The following is a 25,563-nucleotide window of genomic DNA, read 5'->3' as shown; positions in this document are numbered from 1 at the left end:
CACGTGTCGTTCCAACAAATCTGAGTTTTCACTGTTTGAAAAGCAGTTTTGTCTCCGGCTCGAAATCTGAACAGTCAAACTGAAGGTTTAGAGATAACGGGTCGGCAGGGTCGGCGGTTCAGTCCCTATGTTAGCTGTTGTTGTGCTCTTGAGCAACACAAGTCAGTCTATGACATCGATGGAGGTATTTGAGCTGCTGTAGAGTCATCGAACCACCAACAGGTCGATAACCAGTAAAGACAACAAACATCACCAGGACCGTCGACCAGACGTTCAGCGTGGCTGCAGTTCGGATGGATCGAGGAAAACATGGTGGTTTGAGTTAAAATACGTATGAAGTTTCTCAATATCAATATTTGTGAGAATGAAACCACTGTACAGTTTAACAAGACGCTGGAACATTTTTGACATGATGTGTCAGTGCAAACGCACAACATGACAGCTGCCAAGCCAGAGACCACTGTTCAAGATGCTATTTCAGCATTTGTGAGCATGAAACCACTGTATTGTTTAATGAGACGCTGGGAGATTTTCCAGCCATTTTTGTGGTGACAAAATTTGATATTTTTGACAAGACTTTGGGACAAAGCCAAAAGATGACAGCTTCCAGACCAGACACCACTGTTTCACCATTTCTGAGCATGAGACCACTGGACATTTTCAACTAGACGTCTTGAGATTTTCCAGTTGTGTTTGTGGCGCCTTTGGGATGAAGTCCAAAGACGACAGCTGTCAAGCTAGAGACCACTTTTTAAAATGGCATTTCAACATTTGTGAGCGTGAAACCACTGTATAACTGACCAACTATAACAAACATTAACTGTTAAACAATGTCAGACCTGCGAAAAGACTTAAGAAAAGATTAAGTTTGAAAATCAGCACAGTCAGACGGCGTTCCAGAGTCGTTTTTAATGTGTTTAAGTAATTAAAAAATCTTTAACAAAATAAATATCCGGCAATAAAATAATCAACATACGTACATATATGATGCTATACATTTTAAGAGCGTTGTGTTCAGAACATGTGACAAAAGCCGTTCTACAGATGAAGTAGGCTGAAGACGTGAACATCAGGACAGAATCAGGCTAAATGAAACCGAGAGTTCTGCTCCACGACTCAGTGAACCGCTGGATTTCATTATATTCATAACAGGAGGAAATATTATGTTTCTTAGATGTTATTTTTACGTTAGCCAAGACTGAGAGCCTCCTGCTGCTCTTCGAGATGATTGATATCAGTCAGCCAGCGTGTTATCGAGGATCTCTCACCGCTTCATCGTGGAGCAGAACAGTGTTTCACTTGGCTCAGGTGTAATGTGTTTCAGTGTGAGGAGGTTCTGATGACAGCTTTTGTTCAAGTCCGTCGTTTCCATGGTTGTGTGAGTGCAGTGTGAACAGCATGAATGAAACTGAAACGTTAATTTTCACTGAGCTCATGACTTTAAAACAACACAGGCTGATGGAATGAAGCTCGTCAGCCGCGAGAAACATCCGATTTCAGAAGAAGTTTTGTTTTGCTGCAGAGACTGCGAGGGAGTCGAGGGAGTCGAGGGTGCTGTGGTTTTATGGCGGAGGTGAAGAAGCTGTATAACCTGATTATATGGTCACAGCTGCTCAGGTGAGTTCCCATCACCTCCGGTCAAAGGTCACGTCTCCGGCTCGTGACCTCTGAGGACAGACTGAGGAGGCGCTACTTAAAGCAGAACCGCTCAGACGTCTGCGTATTTAAATGTTATTCAGGTTATATTCCACATGCTCAGAGGAAGATTAATCGCTGTGAGTATATGTCAGCGTACGGTTAATAAATGTTTCGGTGTTATATTTCTCTTTGTGACATTTTCAGGGAGACTTTGACGTGTTGGAGGAAAAAGTGAAGCCACCACAGTGACCATGACGTCGCTGTGGTGGCTTCACTTTCCTTACAAACTGTAAAGCTAAGAAATATATTATTAGTATTATTATTTTAATTCTCATTCAGACAAAGATTTCTACACACTGACCGACGGCTACAGAAACCTCCGAACTGCAGTTCAGCTGTACAGTAACGGATCAGAGCCGCTGAGAAAAACCCACTTGAGTTCTGACTTTTTCCTCAAAATCCTTTCTTCCTTTTAATTCTGACGTTAAACTCAGAAATCTGAAAGTAAGCATCGTGAAAATAAAGTCTTTTTTACAGGAGCCCGAATCGTGTTTTGTACAGCAGACACACGCAGGTCTGAACGATGGAGCCGTCTCTCAGATATTATACGTCAGATGACAAATGTTAAAATGTGAAATAATGTTTGACTCTGTGTGTAAACGGTCGTCTGTATGATCTATAGTTCACCGGTCGTTACTCTGAACCCACTCGGACAAACAAAAATTATAATTTTACAATCAAAATACCAAACTGTGTGAGTGTGTTTAGCGTCGGGCTGCAGCCTCGAGTCAATCTGATTTTTTATTTTGTTTTTTTTTCCTCTCGCTGCGACAAATCAGCTGAGATCATCCGGTGACAGAGAGGTCACAGGTTCAACTCCCGTCCTGCGCGTCATCAGCCAAATGTTAAAAAGATGAGCTGGTCAGTGGTCAGCACTCCTACACTAATAGTCACCATCACTACATGAACATTACACTGTACACAAACCAAAGGCTCCATTTGTGTTATTTCTGATGCATGAAGGACTGTCGGTCCTCCACGCTCTCAGGTCTGGTGTTTGAGTGCGTGTCGGCTCCTTTTTTCCCACAATGCACCTCTGTATCGCTTCAACTGTTTGTCAGCCTTCCTCCTCAACGCAGCGTTTTCTCCTCTGAGGAAGAAAAAAAAAAGGGGGGAAAGAAGAGACTGAGTTTTAGTTATTGTTCTCAAAATATGTGTTTTAATTTATGGGTCACTCCTCATCCACTCATCCAGAATCCAGGACTTTTCCCAGTCCGTGTCACAGATTTCCTGAAATAATTCATGTGAAAAGTTCAGTCCACCTCATCTTACCTACAGCTGGACTCCAAATATCTTTAAGTCTTGATGTTTTGTCCCTCAGCGCTGAATGTCTTCATGTCAGTGATTGTATGTATGTGTATTCTCAACAACTCCTTATTTCTCACTGGATTGGCTTTAAATTGTTCCTGAACATCCAAGAAAAACTCTAAGGATCATTTACATTGAGCTCTGAGAGCCAAACTCCAAAAGTTCATAACTTGAAGTCCAAAGAAGGTATTTGGAGCACAGCTGTAGGGTTCTACAAGGGCCCTTAAATTTAATAGACGCTTTTAAATCATTGTTTCAGAGAGACTCTGTGACATGAACCGGGCGGGTCGAGGTCAGCTGCCATCGACTGATCCTGATGTGTGTTCGTGTGCGTCCTCACTCTGTTTGCGTCTGGACGGAGCAGAAGCTCAAACACTCGGCGTCTTGAGTGTCGGTGCAGAGGCAGCGGCCGAGCTCCCTCCTGAGTCGGACCGAACCAAATCCGTAAGGAACCACGTGGCTGGAAGACACAAAGAGTCTGAGTGACCACCTGTTCCTCTACATGCAGATAACATCAGTGAGACAGACAGACGCCATGTTTCTGCTCAAAGACAGAAAGAAGTTCATGTAGAACATTTGCTGAATTCACAAGAAGAAACAAATAAGTCAGAATCAGTCAGAGACAGAGTTTCACACAGTTTATAGTGTCTCCAACTCAACAACTCACTAAACTGACACATTTTACAAGGAAACAAACAACTTCATGTTTTCATTTAATGCTGAATTTACAAGAAGGAGACAATGATTCAGAGTCTGTCAGAGACAGAGTTTCACTACGTTATAAAGTTTGTTTTAACTCAACAACTCCTAAAATCACTACATTTGTTAAGGGAGTCTGGTGATGCTGCAACACGTCCACTTCTTCTTGCCTTTTCTTCGTCTTCTGGTCGTGTTGTGCAGAAATTAATATGTTTCCTCTTCAGTGAATTTCTCCCTGTAGAGTCTGAGGGTCAGAAATGTTCAGCGGTCAGGTGACGAGTGCAGATGTCGACACCGCGGTTTGACATTCTGTGAAACGTGCTTCCTGCTCTCAGCAGACTGTAGCTGCAGTGAATCACCCGGCTGCTGGTCCATCTGGTGCCAGTGCGACCGCTGAGCCGGCTGCAGGTCTGAGGGGGATTCACAGCTGGACTGCTGGTGTGGTTAACTCCACCACAGGGACGGCAGCCAGCAGATGCTGGTGACTTAACAGCACGACCGTAACGTCAAAACAAGGAAAAACCTAAAAATAAAACTACGGCTTTGTCTTTATTGTTTGTAAAATGTTCAGATTTGAGTCGTGACAAATTATTTTATATTGATCATATTGACGAAAGGTGAAGAGAGTCCGTTTCTCACCACAGTCAAAGCTCGTCCACTTAAAGTGCTTCATTTAGTCACCGACGGGTTCAGACTGTTGTTGTCTGACAACACTGTGAAACGATCCTCAGATTAAAGCGTAAGATCCTTTTAGTTTAACCACAAACAGCTGTTATATTGCTCCCCCGAAGCCACCAGACTCCATTTACAGAATCATTACTTTTATGACCTTGAAACATTTTATTCACCAACAATCAGCTCTGGTACGGTCAAAATAAATAGATGTGAAGATATTCTGGCTCATAAATCATAATATTAAAGACAAAAGATTAAGTTGCAGTTATGTGAAAAAAGCCTCCAATATCTGAAAAGTAAAGTTGAAAATATACGAAAAATGTTGTAATTTTATAAAAAATAATTGTAATATTTCAAGATGAAAGTCATAATTTTACATTAACTTCTAATTTTATAATTACCAAGCCGGAGCTGTTGATTGTTGGAACAGTGGAAAGACGAAACAAAACGCTTCGGTGAGTTTTATTCTGTTTTTCTGAAATGAAGTTTGGTTTAAGACGATAAATTAGTGATTTTGTAAATGGAGTCTGGCTGCTTCCACCTGTTCTGCTCAAACAAAAAGGATGTTATTCTTTAACAAAGAGGTCTGTCTCTGTAATATTACGTAATTAAAACACTTAAATCAGCAGTCTAGGGAATCATTTATGTGTCTGAGTGATTCTGATCCTTCGGGCCGGTCCTGCATCATCAGTTTTGTCAGTGACTGGATCAGATTTTTATTCCAAGTGTCTGACAGCATTATAGAAAGTGTCCCTGCAGAGAGACTTTGTTGAGGAATAGGATCTTTTTGTTTTAACCACAAACAGATGTTATGTTGCTCCCGCCAAAGCCACCAGACTCCATTTACAGAGTCAGTCATTTTATCACCCAGCACACTTCATTTCAACTCCACAGAAATAAAATAAAACTCACAAAACCAACAATCATCGATTCAGTTTTGGTAAAAATAAATCTACTAGCTTGATGGATGTGATAATATTCTGGCTCCACATGCTGTTTTCCTCCGCTGCTTCTCTAATGTTCGCCTCCCTCTCGCTCCTCTCTCACATACTCACATCCAACTCAGTGGATTAAGGATTTGTTTCGGCCAAACCGGAGTGAGACTGTCAGAAGATGGTTTGGTGAGTTTTATAAGATTTTTCTGTCGTCTGTTGGACGACTTTTAGAATTATTGTTTCTGTAAATGGAGTCCGGTGGCTTCAGCGATGGCGGCTGTTTCTGGTTAAACAAAAATAATCTTACTCTTTGACAAAGAGGTTCGTCTCTGGAGGGACCCGGTCCACAGCGCTGTCAGAGTAACTCAGACGCTCCGAGTGACTCTGATGAAGTGGCAGACTGCGATCTGCCAAACAGCAAGTCACTGCAGGAAACCACTGAAGAGCACGTCACCTGTCAGCACGATCACAATAAATCTAGGCCACGACACAACACAACAGACAACATAACAGACAACACAACACAACACAACACGACAGACAACACAACACAACACAACACACGACACGACACGACACGACACGACAGACAACACAACACAACACAACACAACAGACAACATAACAGACAACACAACACAACACAACACAACACAACACAACACAACAGACAACACAACACAACACAACATAACAGACAACACAACACAAACTGCATCTGAGAATAAGAGAACCAAGTCAAACTTTCTGGTCATATATAAATAAAGTCACTGTCAGAGGTAAAAGATGAAGCTGTAATTAAACGCAGTCTGTAAAACCTGAATAAAGTTTATATTTACATGAAAAGTCTTGTTTCAAGATAAAGTTCATTAAAATGTAAATTTACAAGGAATTGTTAATATTTTCAGAATGAAGTGAACAGTTTAGCATTTAGGTAGATTAGTGGCTCACCACAGACACCAGACTCCATTCACAGAAACATCATTTTATCGTCTTAAACCAAACTTCATTCAGACTCGTCAGCAAAACAAAATAAAACTCACCAAAACCATCCTGGTTCATCTTCCCACTCTTCCAACAATCACTAACTCTGGTTTGTTTAAAATAAATCTTTAATCCATCGCGACACATGTGAAAATGTTTCCCCTCGCTGGTTTTCTGACGTCCGAGCTCCCTCTCGCTCCTCTCCTGATGCCTCAGCTGTAACAAGCTGGACTGAAGGTTTGTTCTGACCAAACCAGAGCTGGTGATTGTTGGAACAGTGATGAGTTTTGGTGAGTTTTATTTTGTTTGAATAAAGTTTGGTTTGCAACGATTAAACGACTGTTTCTGTAAATGGAGTCTGGTGGCTGCGGCGACTGGTTGTTTCTGGTTAAACTAACAGGATCTTCCTCCTGCTGCACTGTGACGATGTGTGATCGCCCAGAGGACTCGTTCATCACTCGACCCATTTCAAAAACAGTTGTCCCTGTTAGTCACATAGACTGAAAAACATGGGAAAATAGGATCCAGGTTGAAAAATACCGAAGTTAACCCTTTAAACGGTAAAACATCTGGATCCCATTTCCACTTTGTGGCGGGTGATAAAACGTGACCCTTTCATCTCGCAGCCCTCCTCCATCGACGCTCTCCAGCTTCTGTCCGCTCGTTCCTGCGCTCTCGTTTATTTTCCTTTCTACACTTTGTTAACTTTAAGTTGTTTCTTATCACTCCGCCGGCCTCACTTCCACTTTTATGTCTCTACGTATCTGTCAAAGGGTCAGCGAGCTCTCCCACTTTAACTGCAGTTCTTGCTGCGTTTGATCACGAGGATGAATAAATCCCAGTGACCTGAGCGACTGAGCTGCAGCTCTGTGAGTTACGGCTTCGACTCTACCCGTCTCTATTTAAAGCTGGGTTTTACTCCGGGTTAGAGGTGCACTCGCTTCCTGCCTCAAAACAACTGTAGATACTTTTACCTTTGAACAGTCAGACGCTCTTTACTTTGATTAAGAGGCCGCTGTAACTGTGCAGGTGGAAATGATAAATCTTTGAGGTGAAATGAGTTAATACTGCTGATTTTTTATCACTTGTTATGATGTTTGTTCCCAAAGGTAAGCGAACGCATCATTGCTCACATTACTGCTGCAGGCTGTCTTCAGTTAAGAAGAAATTTAAGTCTGTGTCTCATTCAAACTGTTTGGATCAGTTCAATACAGAACTAGGCTTGAAAAAGCCCCGATTTTAATATTAACAGCCCGGCAGCCACATTTCTGTGGTTTATGCAGCTATTCAGCAGCTGACTCTCATACTCATGCAGTATGTGGGAGGTTGCCACCAATACTGACTCCATAAATCTGCTTCCTCTAAAAAGAAGCTCCTCACATGTGCAGAACTGGCCTGAGAAATATACTGTTTTTAACTTTTCTTCAGCATCACAGTGATCTGGTGACAGCTGTCTGTACATCAGTGAGCACACTGCAAACAGGAAGTGCTGACAGCTGATTCAGCGTGGGTTTGATGGAGTTTTACAGTTTATCTTGTTGGTGTTTTTTTCCCAGTCTCCTACTCGTGCAGACTGTGGGAGTGTATATGAACAATGCTAATGCAATGTCACATCATACATTATGACTGAAACACCATGTGAACAGACGGGCTCGAAGGCAGCAGTCATATCTGTGGAAACAAGAGCTCAGATAAGAACTCGGCAACGTTTGAAGACTGTTCAAGAAAAATGTTTGACTGGAAGTTATTTGGATAAATCTGTCCACCAAATGGCAGCTGTTATGTAAACTGTGCTGGTTTGAGTTCACTAAAGGTGACTCGTGTCCTGGAGGAGGCTCGCTGTCGTCCATTAGCCCGTCTTCAGTTTGGACTGCAGCCTTTTGGACGTTCGGAGATCTCAACGGATTTATGTGTTTAATTTTAAATTTGAGAGGGTGAAATAAATCCAAAACATACAAATCAGAGCGGAACATCCAGTTTCACAGAATAACATTTACACTGAAAGTATGTTGTAATTTAAAGGAACAGTTCACCCAAAAATGACAATCCAGTCATTATCTACTTACTCAGAGGAGGGAAGTAACAAATACTTAGTTACTGTCCTTCAGTCCATGTTTCAGGTATCTGTCCTGTTCCTGAGTATCTCTGACTTTCCCTCTCTACATCTGAACACAAACACCTGAACTTTCTCCTCCTCACAGCTTCAAACAGCCTCGTTACTTTAGTTTGATGCATCTGAGGTGAATTATGGATTATTGTTATTTGGCGTCATCGCACGCCGCCTTCCCAACATCACCAGACTGATGTCGACCTATCAGAGCACATCACGCACGGCAGACGCAGCGAGACGAAACAAAGACGTAAGAAGACGTAAACAGACAGAGAGGGAGGCTGAATGGGGAGAAAAGGCGTGTTAGTGTCTCGTATCTGCAGAGAGTTTCTTATGTTCTCTCTTTGTTGCTGCTCGGGACGCTTTACCAACCCAACATGTGGCTGTTTGACGTCCTGGGAATGAGACTCAACTATCAACTATCTTTGTGGTGCGTTCAGGAACAGCTGGGACAAATCCTACTGATTCCACCTCTATGTTTAGTGGTCTCCAGGAGCCCTGAGATCCAAAATTGATTTGATTTATTCACAAACTGCAGGTGTGGTCGAGCTCGTGGTGTTCATTAACACTGTTAGCTTTAACGCTGTTAGCTTTAACGCTGTTAGCTTTAACGCTGTTAGCTTAGCAGCTACAGTGAAGATTTCAGCTTAAAAAAGTGCGTAAATAACGAAAACCACATATTGATGTCTGAAACATCCTTCAGGTAGCCCAGAACCTCTTCAATGATGACTACAGCCTGTGACTAGAACCTACAGGACCACTTCAACCACCTGAATGACCTCTAGAACCAAACAAGTCCATTAGAACCTCCCTACTGACTACAAGAAGAACCTAAAAGAACCCTTCAACTTCTTACATAGTCACTGCAACCCCCTAAAACAACACTAGAACCACTTAAATTATCACATGAGCCTCCTCCAGAACCTCCCTAATGACCAGCAGATTCACCTTTAACAACCTGTAGAACCACCTAAAGGACCAGTAGAACCTGATGATCACAGCAGACGAGCTGCATGGAGACATGTGATGTTTAAATCATCTCCAGCTGCTTCAGCTGTTCAGCAGAACGCTGCAACTCTGTTTTACTGTGAAGCTCCAGAAATGTTCTGTGGACTACGAGACTTCACCTGACTTTATATCATCAGGAGGAGATGATGGCTGAGCCTGACTTTATATCATCAGGAGGAGATGATGACTGAGCCTGACTTTATATCATCAGGAGGAGATGATGGCTGAGCCTGACTTTATATCATCAGGAGGAGATGATGGCTGAGCCTGACTTTATATCATCAGGAGGAGATGATGACTGAGCCTGACTTTATATCATCAGGAGGAGATGATGGCTGAGCCTGACTTTATATCATCAGGAGGAGATGATGGCTGAGCCTGACTTTATATCATCAGGAGGAGATGATGACTGAGCCTGACTTTATATCATCAGGAGGAGAACGTTTCCTTTAGCTGCTTTTCTCTGTGATCAGGACAGAATCAGTCTGTGTCGCTGTTGAAGAGAAACATATCATCTGAGCAGAAGTAAAGCACATGTTCACTAGTTCACGTATCACAAACAAAATGGTGGAAGGAAGCGCGGCGCCCTCAGGAGCTCGTGTGGTCCACACAGTTTACTGGTACACTCAGTGATGGGAACTGACTTTATGATGGAGGCTTTTCACCGCACTGCTATGTTTAGACTAAACTAACAATCTGAGGCTTAGTGAGAGGGTCCCGCCGCTGCACGAGCTGTTTTTGGACGATCTCTGGAAGCTATTTCGGTGACACCTCTCTTCCTCCCTCACAGCTTAATTCATTGCGAATGTGTCTCATTGGCTTAGCAACAAAAATAACACATTACAGCGTGTTGTGAAGCAACAGAGCGTGAGTTTGTGAGACAATCGCACAGGTTGGTTGAATTATTGCTTTGGATGTGAGGAGAGTAAAAAAGGAGCTCAGTTTTAACGACCTCGTTATGATCAATGGCTGCACGTGTTTCTCAGTTAAATCGGTTGAATCCAGCAGACTGTGAGGGGTAAAGGGTTTGTGGGTCCGACCGCGCTGATTTCAGACTCTTCGCGGTCTCCTCGGCGGCTTCGTGTTAAAGGGTTAAGACGGCTATTTAGAAGCAGCGAGAGGAAACACGGCAGAAATTACCCTTCGTTAGGAAAGGTGCTCTTTCTTATTAGCCGCCCCACATCTAACTGCTCACTCATTGCTTGTGCACACTGAACTAAAATGAAGTTAATTGCTGCCAATTGTGAAGGAGGCTGCGCGCCTGCTTCCTATTTGAGGGCAGGCAACTTAAAAATATGAACATCTGGACGAGGAAATGTGTTTGTGTGCTCATTAAATCATCGTTCAGGTTCTTTCTGTTTACTGAAGCTTCTTTAGCCAGTTTATCAGATCTGTAGCAGAAAGTAGAGCGTTGTATCATATTTGAGGATCACTTCCTGCATCATATCGCCACAAACGTCCACATAACGCATGTGTGTCCACAGCCAGAAGCCCTTTTTCTATATCGTTGCCTTCACCAGGTTCAGTTTGAAGTGAAGGTTTGAGTTATTCTGGGGTTGATCGTTGCCACATAGATTCACACGTGTGGTTGAACTACGGGTCGCACTTCAGCACCAGCGTGTCAGAGCCGATCAAAGCGGCGTGTCGGCCACACCTCCCCCCCCCCTCCGCCGTCCTCAGCAGCACAGAGGAAGGAAAAGCTTTTGTGTCAGATGACGAGTACATCAGCCAGTGAGATGACGTTCATATCGGCTGTTATTTGCTTCAGTAACTAGCAGAGTCGGAACGAAAGGCGGCAGATGACCTATAACTGCTTCACAATAAAAGCCCCCCGTTATTGAGTAATTTAAAAGCTTTTATTCTGAAGCAGCATCACAGGAAACGTGTTTTCAGCAGCAGTAACTGAACACGACTGAGCTGAACCTCTTTCTCTCAGGTTTCCTGCATCCAGTCAGGACCTGGATACATCTGTAACGAGTGTTTTTAAATACTTTTTTCTGACTTGTAATCCTGTAATAGCGATTGGCCGGAGCGTCAGGTCTCAGGTGTTTCAGCACGGACGAGGGGGAGGGGCACCTCAGCACAGGCGAGGAGAGAGCGGCAAGAGGTAGCTAAGGAGTGAGCGTGACCCAGAGATTTTCTGGGTCACGTTGTGAGGTAGAAGTGCACAAACCAGTGTGTAACTTGTGTCTTATGATTGTCTGCACGACAACCAGTGAGAAGAGTGACAAGCTGCATGTTGAGAAACGGGAGGAATTTCTACACGAACTTCAGAGACTGTTTATGTTTTGTGCTACTGCTAATGCTAAAGCTAACGCTTAGCCACCTGGAAGTATATTTTCGACCTGAAGACAGAGCTGGGAGCAACCAGGAGAAAAGAGAAACCGACGGGTCCGTGTTGAGATGCTGACCTGTGACTGTTGGAGTAAGGACGGGACAGGAACGTGACCTCAGGTATCATCCATCGGCCATTAAGTTTGGGCCACAACGAACACGAGCACCGCATCAGGCCTGCTACTTTATTTTGGGTTTATAATACTTTTAGTTGCCGGCTTTAGGTGCATTAAGGTGTGTGTGGGCCCACACATTGTGTTGAAGTGACTCTGAAGTTGGTAAATTGAGGCTTTCTGCAGTAATCCATACTGTACAGTGTTTACAGTGTTTTCCTGAAGAAAAGGGACATTTTATTTTGAAGGTTTAAGAAAAGAACAGTCATAATTTTATTTCATTGGAACTGGTGATTTTCTTTGTTAAGTAAATAATTGAGACTTCCTTTTCTAAAACCTGGTGTGTGTTACTTTATTACTTACCTGGAGAGAGGTTATCATTTCATTCTGAGAGAGACCTATTGAGACCCATTTGGTTAAAAATCTCTACTTTGTACTTTGTACTTTAAAAAGGAATCCAAGATAATAATTAAAACTGAGTTAATCAGGGTTAAAAATATTTGATAAATATCTTAAAGAAGCCAAAAGTCCTGCCCTCATCAACACGACTGCTGAGGGGAGCTGCACGCTCCACTTGGCTAAACACTGGAGGTTTATCTTAGTTTTGGCCTGCAGCTGCTGCCTCCCTTCCTCCCCCAGAAGCCCTCCCGGCTTCTGCTGCAGAGGAAACCTTCACACCCCTCGGAGGTCTCTCTGATTATTGATCGCTTCTTATCTTTGCTCTGTTTCATTATTTATCACGTTTTAAACTGTAACACGGATCAGCACGCTGCCGTCTCCATTGCTGTGAAAACAAACCGTCTCTCCCCTCGCTGGCGGCGGACTCACCTCGGGGTGTTGACCCAGACGATGCCGATGTGGCAGAAAAAAATGCACTCTTTGTCTTTCTGGTTCTCGCAGGAGCAGCGTTTCTCTCGCCGGTGGGCCGTGTGGGGGAGCTGCGCCCGGGGGCCCTCCTCCGCTGTGGGGCTCGTGATGGAGAAGGTCGAGGCTGAGGAGCACAAGAGGAAGAGGGGGGTCAGTTACCAATGTTTGTTTTAGTATTGATTATTATCTATGGATTACGTCTCTGATCATTAAGTGTCAGTAGTGTCAGGAGTTTTAGCTAACCGCTAACTGCTTCAGCTGAGGTCAAGAAAATGATTCATGACCACCAAGAACATCCAAACACAACAGATTCGATGTTAAATAGCTTCATTAGGTTTGGTTATTAGACCGGCTGTGACATGTTTATGTTGTCTTGGTTACGTCGAGCTGTCATGAAGACGTCCCACACAGTCATTAACACTCACTCATGATCGTGACGGTGTGAACTCTTACCTCGAGAGCTCTCAGACACATTTTCTTTTAAAAGATTTACATTCTTATTTAGATTCTGTTTATAGTGCTAATCACACTGCAGTCGGGCCAGTCGAGCTGCACCAGCAGGCCGTCCTCCAAAACAGAGGAATAAAGCCTTACAGCTCTCCTTACCACCGACATCTGTCGCATTGTTCTCTACTCTACGTCCTGTGCAGACGCTGTCATGGTGGCCGAGGTCGGAACAAGTGGTGGACCGATACGATTTCTCCAGGGTCGATACTGAAATTTAGTCAAATGTAAACACTTTAAATATCTCAACAACTATCAGCTGAATGAGACGCGTCCATTAAACGAATGGAAATGAAGTTCAGTTTCTCTAATCTGTCCAGAGTGAACCCTCTTCCCAAGAAACTCAATAAAGGATCTCTGAAAAATAAAAAATAAAGGCAACATCTCGATGCTGTCGTAGTTTCCTCAGGTACCTGTCAGCTGATCGTCGCCTGATTGCTGCAGGCTAACGCTCAGCTAGCTGCAGGCTAACGCTCAGCTAGCTGCAGGCTAACGCTCAGCTAGCTGCAGGCTAACGCTCAGCTAGCTGCAGGCTAACGCTCAGCTAGCTGCAGGCTAACGCTCAGCTAGCTGTGACATCTTTAAAGCTTTTATTTCTCAGGGTGGCACAGCAGACGGGTGGAGAGAAGAAAACACCGGCTGATCCTGCTCGAATCAAAATCACGACCCGGATTCTGATCTGATGAAGACGTGTTGATACCAGGTGTGACCTTCTGTCTCTGCTGCACAGTGTCCAGCACGAGATGAACGTAGTCCTGTAACTCTACACCTGATCTCCGTCTCTCAGGCTTCATGCACACATGTCCGTATTAAAGAAAGCACAGAGCTCATGAAGCCTGGAGGCAACAGCAGCCTTTGATGCTGCTCTCCGTGCACACAGGGAATGTTTGGGCGTCCACAGACGGACTTAAACGATTTACACATAGGCACAAAATAACACCTCTTCTCACCATAGATGGTATAGGTCTACTCTTTATACCGCCGTGTCCCACAGAGTCAAATATTTCAGGCTGTTATTCGTGTAACGCTTCCAAAGAAGCTCAGAGAAGCTTATTTTCCCAGAGACACTTGGACGTCCAAGCCTTCAGTCTGACATCAGTCCCAGGACGCTGAAGTCAGTGTGGGCACTTTGGGTCTTTTTTGTCTCCAACAATATTAAAAGTTTCATGGCTTTGATTGCTCAACATCACTATCAACCGAGAGTAAAGCAGCCATGAGTCAGAAGTCACAGAGGACAGAAAGAGACGGAGCAAACATGTCAACGTGTCCCGTAAGAGCAGAATCTGACAAAGTATCTTAACTGCAGAGACACTCGGAGGCTTTTTTATGTCCTCTGACAGGATCGCAGCATGAGAGCAGCTGAAGGAAAGTCTGCTTCATGCTCCGTTATCGTATGAAGATAGACACATCCACTTCAAGATATGTAACTGTCACTGTTCAAGTTCTTCCAGGTGTCCTTCACATTAGCATGGATGTTATACAATACAACCACAAGAGGGCACCGCTCAGAGTCAAACGCTGTTCTGTAGTAACCGTTCGGCTGCATCCATATATCCGGACCTCTCCGGTCTCGCTCACATTAGCCTCGCAGCCTCGACATGTTGACAGTGAACGCGTCACAGTCCGTACGACTGAAGGCCAGACGGTGAGATTTGGGTGCAGCCTTCGTCTCTGTGCCCGGGTGAAGTAACATCGTACAGATGTTTAAAACTTCTCAACTCTCCTGACAAAGTTCTGCCATTTTAAAAACATCTTCCTCTCGTCTCCTGGTCGTGTGTTGCTTGAACTATTGGCTACATGATTACTGGAGGTACGACTGTTGGTCCGTATCCGTAAGCCTTCAGGAAATGTGCAGAAATACATCAGAAGTAAACAGAGTACAGACAGCAGGCTCCATCTGTGTCCGTATCTAATGCTGACCATAATTAGCCTTTAGCGTAACTTTGTGCGAGTTTTTTTTTTGCGACCATTTGAGAGCAGCGGGGTGAAATGTGTTTGTGACGGCCCGGAGCAGCTTCGAGCGGCGGGAACAAACAGGAGCGGCGTCAGGCTCAGTCGTTGTCTCGTCACAGAAGACGAGAACCTCACTTGAGAACAGCTGGTCCGTGTGTTCGCTGCACAGCTCAGGATGTCTGTTCGCAGGGTTCATTCAGTTTCTTGTTCAGCGACCAGATGTGACTGGGTGAATTGGGGACAGGGGAGTCGGGGGCGTGTCTGCTCACAACGGCAATGATTAGTCTGAACTGGTTGTTAAAATTATTTGTATTCACGTCAGATAAACACAGTGACTTGTTGTATGTTTGCCAAACAGAAAGTTCTCTCTTCATTTGCTGAAGTGTCTGTCACTATGAAACAGAACCAGAATGACGGGGACACTGGGCTTCGAGTCAGCGACGGATGGTTTCATTTCCCTCCGTAGTTTCTTTTATAACGTCGTCCTCGCAGGAGCTGTTAGTTCGCTCCCGGTCCGGCTGTAAACAGCTAATAAAGCAGCGGCCGTGATTCACGTCGGACACAAACTGCTGCAGAGCTGACGACACAAAGTCCTTCGCAACCGTCAGAACTTCATGTTTTGTTTGGCTGTAACTAATCACAACTGTGGTTCAGTCTGATTCTGGGGACAGTCAGGACGGTGAGACGTGTCCAGAGCCGATCCACGACGACGACGAGACGAGCGGAAAGCTCCAGAAAAAGCCTGAAGTGGACTGAAGTGGACTGAAGTGGAGCGCTAACGGACGTGTTTAGAGCGCGTTCAAAGGAAACGTAGTTTATGATGTGTAATTATTTCTTGTACGTGTATATAAATATTATATCTTTGTATTTCTTTATATCTTTTCTTTTTATCGGTAATTATATTTTGATTGATTAGTTTTCATATCGTGTGTTCTTCTTCTTGTTGTCCATCACTTTTTGTTACATTTCCCAAATGATGTTCAGTCTTTAGTTTCTTCAGTGTGTCACTATTAAAGACATTCTGCTCATGTTCAGGTTCATACGTTTATTTTGAGCTCCTACTTGAACAGATCTACCTGCTTGAACCTGAGCCTGACACACCTGTTGCGAGGTCAGTGTTCACCTGCACCTGTGTGATCCGACACGCTCACCTGTCATCACAGCAGCTTCCTGCCAGACTCACATCATTACTGCGTCACTCAGAAAGAGTTAACAGAAGAACGGAGCTGCTGTTCTCAGAGCTCATCAAACCTGTTAAACACTTTCTTCTTACAACACATCTGAGAACTTTATAAAGTTAAAGTTTTATAACCCGAGGATGCTCATGTTTTCATTTTCATACTTCACATTAAGAGGTGTGACGAGGACGATGAGGATATTTCATCAGGCACTTTTCAAAAACACTCATTTACAAAAGAGGTAAAATGAGAAAATGTCCAAATATCTGAGAGGTAAGAGGACAATGACGTGATATTAACTCGCCAACGAGTCCTCGTTTTGTTCACAAGCCAGGAAACTAATTAATACACGAGGAATTATGACTCAAAGTTGGGCGTCATGTGACTGACAGGTAGCCGAGCTAGCTCTATATCGTTAGCAAGCTAATGTGTTAGCTTGTTGAGTGCCTGTTGACCTCCGCTGGCTGTGCAAGACAGTGAAATGTTACCTCATCAGGCACAGTGACATCATCAACGTTCAAGTGTCAGTGGGAATCGATCATTGAGGATTCATTGTGAAAGTGTTGATAATGAAGCCAGAGGAAGATCTTTGATGACGTCGTGGTGGTTCAGCAGAGCAGACGTCACGACACCACGTCCCTGCAACCAAACTCAGCTCCTGCTGAGCTTTTTCACCATTTAATGATGAACTCTGTGTTTTGGACTAAATGTGTTGGAGGAGTGGATCTAGAGGACACTTTAGAGTAAGAGAAGACAGATTGTTGGAGTTTGATGAACTAATGAAACAACCGGACACTTTACTGGTGAGTTGGTGAAACGTTGTACACTGGCTGTTTGTACTGAGCTGCAGACAGACGTTTGATGAATGTGATGTTTTAACCAACAAGTTATCTGTTCATTTGGAAGATAAACACGACATTAACAGAAGACCTGGGCCTTTTTATTCTGTTGAATAACCAATATGTTGGAAGTATGAGATCAATTTGCAGCGAGACACTGTGTTCTCTGGACTGGTTGCACGCTTGGAAGCTGAACAGTGTTTATCTCTTCATCTAGAGTTTGTCTTGTAGCACGAGTTCACAGAAAACAAACACGACCCTCCAAATTGTTTGCACGGTCTCCTGCTGAGCTGCCAAACCAAACTGGGCTGAACTGAGGCGTTTTGTTCTGACGGAGGAGAGAATGTGATGGGTTTCAATCCATTCGGCTCTGAGATGTCACGCCACTCATTCACGGTCATCACATGTCCACCCACAAACACACACACGCATTCACAGCCCAGTGCAATATCCGGGTCGGAACCACCTAGAGAACCGGCCCGGGTTCACATATACAAGGTTAGTCAAGAACAGGCTGGAGCCACGAGGTCAGTTAGAATCTGCAGACAAAGAAGTCGCCTATACTGGTTACTGGTTAGTGTATCTGTAAAATGTGACATGTTTAGATCAATAAAATGTTTCTTCTTTCATAAATTGAGTGTAAATGGTGAAATCAGTGTAAACAGTGTGTTCAAACAGCTGCTAAATGTTGGCAGGTAAGACTTTAGCACTTTAGACACAGAAGCAGACAGGCTGGTGCAGCCATGCTGCCACAAACTGACACTTTTTACAAGGAAACAAACAACTTACTGTTTTCATTTAATGCTGAATTTACAAGAAGGAGACAATGATTCAGAATCTGTCAGAGACAGAGTTTCACTACGTTATAAAGTTTGTTTTAACTCAACAACTCCTAAAATCACTACATTTGTTAAGGGAGTCTGGTGATGTTGTGTTACTAAATCAGTGTATAATCCATTCTTCTTCTTCTTTGCATACACGCTGCTCAAAGAATGTGGAGACATGCGGCCCGGACCTCCGCTGACACATCGTCAGCTATCAGAAAAGATGAACTTTTCATTAATCTCATGGCCAGTTTAATATCTTGTCTGTCTGGTTTTTTGGCTTTCCAGTTCCCCACAGCTGTTTGGAACAATAAGCTCATTATTTTAACTTTATTACATTACAATTTTTTGAAATAATACATAAACACCATGCGGCCATAATCACAGTAACCTGTGAGGCAGCTTCTTTAATCACTTCCATCTCATCTGAGTCATCTCACACAGAGCAGCAGCTAACTGAACCAATGACGTGACATCATTCATCATGGTGCATGTGTTTGCACAAGTGTGTGTGTGTGTGTGTGTGTGTGTGTGTGTGTGTGAGACTCAGGAACACCCATGAAGAGACCCAACCTCCATCCACGTTTGGTGGAAATCCGTTCAGTAGAATTTGTGTAATCCTGCTGACGAACCAACCAACAACCAACAACCAACCAACAACCAACCAACCCACCAACCAACCAACCAACCAACCAACAAACCAACCCACCAACCAACCAACCCACCCACCCACCAACCAACCAACCAACCAACAACCAACCAACAACCAACCCACCAACCAACCAACCCACCCACCAACCAACCAACCAACCAACCCACCAACCCACCAACCAACCAACCCACCAACCAACCAACAAACCAACCCACCAACCAACCAACCCACCAACCAACCAACCAACCAACCAACCAACAACCAACAAACCAAGATCCATTCATCCAGCACGACTTGCAATATACTCAGTCAAGCCTGTACCGTTGTGTTTGTTCAGTCTTCAGGAACGTACAGCTTGGTCCAACCACCAACCAACAACCAACCAAATGTATACGCTCTGACTATTGACTTTCAGCTGAGACCTTTCAGGAGAGAATCGTGATTAATTTACAAATACATTTTCCTTCCACCCCTGAAGGCAACACAGTTGCTGGTTCAGTTCAGTTCTCTTTAAACTCCTGAGGGCAGATCATGTTGCTCCTGGAAACCCAGCTGGCTAATACAGCACAATCACTGACCGCCAACCTGCCACCAGCCGACCACAACAATGTGAACATTTAAATCCTTTGTTCGATCCATCAGTGGTCTCATGTCGCTGCAGAGCGGTTCTAACAAAGACGTTAAAACAAACAGCACGGCCCTCGACTTCACGTCCAGAATGAGACAAACCACAAATAATAACACTGTTCCAGAGTTTAAAGAAAAACACATGGTTTTTAACCAAATTACGGAGGCATGAAATGTTCACTGGGAGCTGTCGAGAAAACAAATCCTGACAGGAATTTGCTGCAATTTAAGATTTTTCATTTCAATCGCCATTTTTTGTCCTGATTTCCCGTTTCAGGTGTAGGTGCCAACGCTACCTTGGATATGTGCCAGTCTCTCTCTGTATGGGAGTGAATGTGACTTCAGCTTGTGCGCTGAAAGTTGGCAGTTTATTGCTTCCTTGCTGAAGGCGAAGGATCATACTTTATAGACTTCAACATATAACTTTTTCCTAGACGTAAGGTTCCTGTCTCCGCTTTTGGCACCCATTCAATCCTCCAGCAGCCCTCATAGCGATGCACGCTTCCTGCTCCCATAATTTCATTTACGGTTTTCTGCTCTCAGAGTGCAGCTATAATTTGTGTGCCAGATTGCATACTTTGTGTACATGTGCATGCAAACGTCTGTGTTGGTTTGATTCTGTGGCTCTGGGAAAAAAAGAAAAGAAAAAATGTGGGAAACCTCAAGAGGCAAAACCCGTGTTCAGGCTCCGCGGAGACTGCCAAGCCAAAGTTTAATTTCTTGCCCTGTTATGAGAGAGTCTGCCCGGCTCCACGGGGTTTGACATTATTTGACAATATACAGGCGGATGAGCTGCCTAATCCAGGAGCTGGCTGTTTGGATTGGCAGGAGTCGCTCTGCAGGTAGAAGCCTCCCGAAAACATGAATTCGGTGTGATTGTGTGCACAGAGAACACAGTCTGGAGTTTTTAACACCGTCCGGCGTGTTGTTCATCCAGCGTGTTGTTCTAGCACTGCTGGACTCAAGTTTCTTGGGAGCTAATAAAGGTGCTGAGGCCGACCAGATAGCCAGGATAAACTCCCAGACTAATTTGGAACTTTTGGAAATCAGATGTCTCCAGACAGGCTGGAAAAGTCTTACTGGGCTGAAGGTAGTAACAAGCGTTTTCTCCTCTCCATCAACAATCCTTGAGGGCACTCGACCACCGCTGGACCTGCTGCACCTTCTGACCTTCAGTGAGCCCAGTTATGCAAAGTGAGGGCGACAGGAAGCAGTTTAAGGTCGAGGTTGAAGAAAGTTCACCCCAACATAAACATTCAGTCATTGTTAGGGCTGGGTGGCGTTAAAAAGTGTCGATACTTTACCCATACCTCGACCTCCACAACGGTTCCTGAACTTTTTTCCGTCTCTGGTCGTAACCTCGGGTTTTTCCTGCAAACCTCAGGACAGCCAATCACCACTAGGTCTTATCACAACAAGCACGCTGCATGCGTATGAGATTAACCCCTTAGATATTCAAATTTGGTATCAGACATTTTTTGAGACTCGATAAAAGATTAAAGTATCGATGCTCAATACCCATCCCTGGTCATCATCTCCTCCTGATGATATAAAGTCAGGCTCAGCCATCATCTCCTCCTGATGATATAAAGTCAGGCTCAGCCATCATCTCCTCCTGATGATATAAAGTCAGGCTCAGCCATCATCTCCTCCTAATGATATAAAGTCAGGCTCAGTCATCATCTCCTCCTGATGATATAAAGTCAGGTGAAGTCTCGTAGTCCACAGAACATTTCTGGAGCTTCACAGTAAAACAGAGTTGCAGCGTTCTGCTGAACAGCTGAAGCAGCTGGAGATGATTTAAACATCAGATGTCTCCAAACAGCTCGTCTGCTGTGATCACAGTCTGAAGAAACAAGATGTCTCCGGCCTCGGGATCGTTGGGTTATCAGGAGGACATGAGAGGAGACAAAACATCCCCACTGCCAAACAGATCTTTTCACAATTCAACATAAATGACCACATGGGGCCTGGCATGCACACGACTGCAACTGTTTCCAAACCTTCTCTGGATAATAACTGAAGTGCACAAATTAATGATTTCTCAGAACATAACTGCATTTCATCCAAGCAGCTCGTCTGTAGATTCAACAGAAGTTTAGGCCTACGTTTTAAACTCATCCAGATCCATGCATTATTCATACATACGTAAAAAACACATTACACCACACAATGTTGAAGGGAGTGAGAAAAGGTTCCTGGATCTGTCGGATATTTGTCGGCATAAAAACGTTACAGGTGCAGCAGTCGGTGACGGAGGAAAGTGACAGGCCAGAATAAATCTGAAAACAAGCCAGTTAGCATTACAGGCTGTGATAGCAGCACAGACTTGGCTGAAGCACTGAAAGCTTATTATTTACAGTTTGATACTCCTGAAGTTGCAGATGAACTTGGGGAAGTATCCAAAGAGTCGAACCAGATGTTTGATGCTCACGATATCAAAGCAGAGGCAGTATTTCAGAAAAATGAGACAAATCAGACCTCAGGGTTGGATCGGATCATCGTTCAGGTATTGTTCCGTTATATGTTAACGATTCTGTGAAGCAGTGAGCGGTTCACAGATGTCGACGGACTCACCGTTGTCCTGGTGGCTAAAAGGGAAAGGAGCGAAATGACTTCAGAGCGGTGCGACTGACATCGCTGCTCATGAAGTCATTTAAATGGCTGGTCAAAGGGGAGCTTTGGTGATGATGCTGGAGGTCTTGGACTCCATGTGGAGCTCAACAGTGATCACCATCTTTTCAATTTCCTATTAATTCAATCCACTGATGATTGGTGAAATCATTATTTGAAGAGTTTCAGAGGTGGACAAAAGCCAACCAATTCAGACTTTTCCCCAGAATTCAGACTTTAAAGGTTAAACTCAGAATTACAGTGGCCCTGATCCTCTTCCAAAGAACGGCATCAACTCAGGTATGACATCATTACCAGCTCCGACTTCTGAGGGAAAAGAAATGCACCGTTACATCAGAGCAAACCACCAAAATTAACAATTAAGGCAGTGGTTTAGCTAATTTAGTACTGCCGCTGTTTGAACTGTCAACATAAATCTTATAAATATCCGTTTCCATACAAGTTGACCGTGTTCAGGTAGAAATAAAGACAGTGTGTGATTAGTATGAAGCGGCCATGTTTGGACTCTCCTATCGTTTCCTGACTTCCACGAGTTGAACCATCTTGATTTAAGGCGTCTGGTTAAAGAAGGTTTTACAAAGCAAAGACATCAAGACATTTTCCCCAGCTCAATCAGCCGCTCCTGTAGTTACATGGGCTATTAGGTTTTATTTGGTGTCTAAGGTGTTTAAAGAAAGAGACTCTGGTGTTGCCCTGTGATTTAAAGGCTCTGTTTTCTGCAGCAGACCCTAATAAGCCTCAGATGTCTGGCTGTCAGACACGATGACACGAAATAGGCGGCAGAGATAAGGACCATCTCTGCCGGACGAGGTGGAGAAAGACGGATGGAGAGGCCGAAGAGAAAGATGGAAGGGTAATAAACATATGGACAGTGAAGAGGTCAGGAGGCAGGAAGGTAGAGGAAGAGGAGATGTTGACAGAGGGGAGCTCTGAGATTCCTCTGAGGCCCTCGAAGACTTACAAATATTTCTTTAACTTGATGGAGGTGACATCTGCCCAGGACTCAGCGCTCAGTGCTGCACAGAAATGTCAGAAAGTTCGTTGCTGTGACTGTAATGATCGTGTACAGAGTTAAACAAAGAGGAAATGAGTTATTGCTGGTCATGACTCCAAACCACAAGCCCTACTTTTTTTAATGACAAGGTCAACGTAAGTAGCAGCGCACCTCTCCCCCCCTCAGCCTCAACACTTAATCCCCACAGCTTTGAAACTGATGTGTTCTCTGGAAAGTTATGGAGCAAAAAGTGGCTGAACTTGGACTACGGATCGAAGGGAAGACATTTCTGAGAAAGCGTGAGGTATTCACCCTACTACAAGAAGGCTGCATGAGGGACTATCACAGGACTGATTGTTTTCTCCCTTTCCTTCAGTGTTAGAGAGGTTCCTGTGGGTGTGACAGGTCTTGAAAGATAAAAAGCCCAAAGTCTGAGCCAACGTGAACATCTCCCCGCCACAGAAAACATCACACTACATCACCGTGTCACACATTTGCAGAATTTATGCCCATTATTCATCAGACTGGTTGTGATGTATTTTATGTCGTGTGAATGTCTTCAGCCTGAGGAAACCACAGACCTTATTTCAGACATTTTAGTGAAAACACATTCAAAGAACTCACTGACTTTGAAACGAGGGAACCGGATGTGCAAAAATGCTTTCAGGACTCATTAATACGCCACTCGTGCCGCATTTAGTGGCTGAATGTTATCAAGAACACCTTTAACGTCTGTTCATACATTGGTATCAAAGACTTTGTGCTCTTTGACAGACTTTGAAGGAGTTCACTTTTTTAATATGACGATTTCTTTGTTTCTCCGACACAAAGGGAGGAATTAATAACACCAACAAAAAGTAACAGTAATTGCTATCTGTATCTGCCCAGAATTTCACAATCCGCCGACTCCTACATGATTTACAGACACCACCCCTCCTACAAACCAAATGGAGTATTTCCAGGAGGTGAGAACGCCTCCGACATCCACAATCTTCTGCGTTGTGCTTCATGTGTGAAACTCCAGACCTCAGGAAGAGAGCAGCGACTGATTGATTGACTTTTTGTCAAACTTATAATCTTCTCTGACTGGATCCTTCCTATAAACAGGTCTTAAATTATTAAATCAGCGTGATAATTACTGGCCACTTGAGTCCAGCTGCACTGAAGCTGCTGTGAGCTGTTATATAATACAGACTGTGAATCAACTGATGCAGAGAAGACCTCCACATTTCACACCTGCTTTTTCTCAGTCCTAAAATTTTAATTTCTAGCTGCAGTGGTCAGTCTGCGCTGATAAATCAGGCTCAGTGTCTATTTGTAGAAAATTGCCGTTCCCACCAAAGTTATTACAATTAATCCTGAAGGGAACACGACTGTCTGAGCCACTTTTCATGGTAATTTATTAAGTATTTGTCAAAACACGGCAGCAAATCCTTCTGGAGGAGGTCGAGGAGAATCGATCAATGGATTGTTTAGGAACCAAACTTTGAGCCGAGCCATCACACAGAGGTGGATTTATTGTGTGTTGGTGGCACCGAGAGAACTGAAGAGTTCATCCTCTGGGATGATCAACATCTGTACAGACACACACGGCAAACTACTGAAGACAACTACCAGAGAGAGTAACTTAAACTCAGAAATCAGGCCTCATAAAGAGAGCGTGCTAACACAATTTGAACAAGACGTAACACATTAAGTGCAGCTACTCTGCTGCAGGCAGCACCTCACCCCTCCCAGAGGTAACTGGAGACACACACAGACACTGGAGGTGGGTTTACCTTGATGTTGATGGATCAACATCAGAGTCGTTGCGAGGAGCCAAAAGTAAGTGAAGTCCATCCTGTGAGTCCAGGTGAGAAATCTGCTTGAAGCACTTTAAATTCCTCCTTTCCTCCAGCAATGAGATGTAAAGATATCTACAACACCGCTCACACACCAGACTGCTGAATTAAACTCCTGAGCTTATAAAAAGGTTCCCAGACAACACTCAAAGGAAAAAAGATAAAAAGGTCCTCAAGATCAAAAATGTCCACTTGATCCAGTCAGGTAAACGCTGGGTCGCAGCGCTGAAGAGGCTCCGACCGGCTGTGCTCTCCTGACGGAGGGAGGTACTGTGAGCGGCTGCAGCACAGCTGTACTGAGCTGGATCACAACAGATGGAGAGAGTGAGCTGCAGCAGAGGAGGGTGGAGGAGGTGGAGACACGGGGGAGGCTCGCTCTGCAGCGAGACACCTCCACAGCTTGAGCGTCATAAATCTCACCCTCTTCCGCCCGCCGCTGACCCGTGTCACGCTCTCATGTGAGCTACGTCTCTGCTGGTTCTGTCCTCCTTGTAAACTTAAATCTCTCCTCGTCCCTCCGGGGATCTCCACGCAGAGTTCACCCAACATGCGGAGCAGCCCTGTTTGCTTTGTGTGCACACATCTTCATCCACGTGTGTTCAGAAGGAAGCAGTATGAAAGCACCAATGAATCACTGACCCCACCAACAACTGTGAGCTGAAACGTGATGAACTCAGTTGCCAGACTGAGGTAAAACAAAGCGCACGGCTGTAATAATGTAACAAGAGTCTGATGATTGATAACTTGTTGTTCACAGCGAGCGTTAAATAGACTCTTCACGTCAGA

The 25,563-nt window shown here is 44.2% G+C and overlaps 1 protein-coding gene across 1 annotated transcript; it reads right to left on the bottom strand.

Moving 5' to 3' along the window:
* Positions 1–1,977: 1,977 nt before the first annotated feature.
* Positions 1,978–25,326, bottom strand: LOC141017751 (uncharacterized). The gene is made up of 5 exons (XM_073492483.1): positions 25,198–25,326; positions 24,970–25,078; positions 12,693–12,855; positions 3,347–3,466; positions 1,978–2,788 (listed from the first exon to the last, which is right to left on the bottom strand). Exons 1-5 carry the CDS (start codon positions 25,324–25,326, stop codon positions 2,683–2,685), a joined length of 627 nt encoding a protein of 208 aa, XP_073348584.1. The 3' UTR covers positions 1,978–2,682.
* Between the last annotated feature and the right edge of the window lie 237 nt (positions 25,327–25,563).

The sequence above is a fragment of the Pagrus major genome, chromosome 22, assembly GCF_040436345.1.
Source record: "Pagrus major chromosome 22, Pma_NU_1.0".
NCBI lineage: Eukaryota > Metazoa > Chordata > Actinopteri > Spariformes > Sparidae > Pagrus > Pagrus major.
This window is presented reverse-complemented; position numbering and strand designations above follow the sequence as displayed.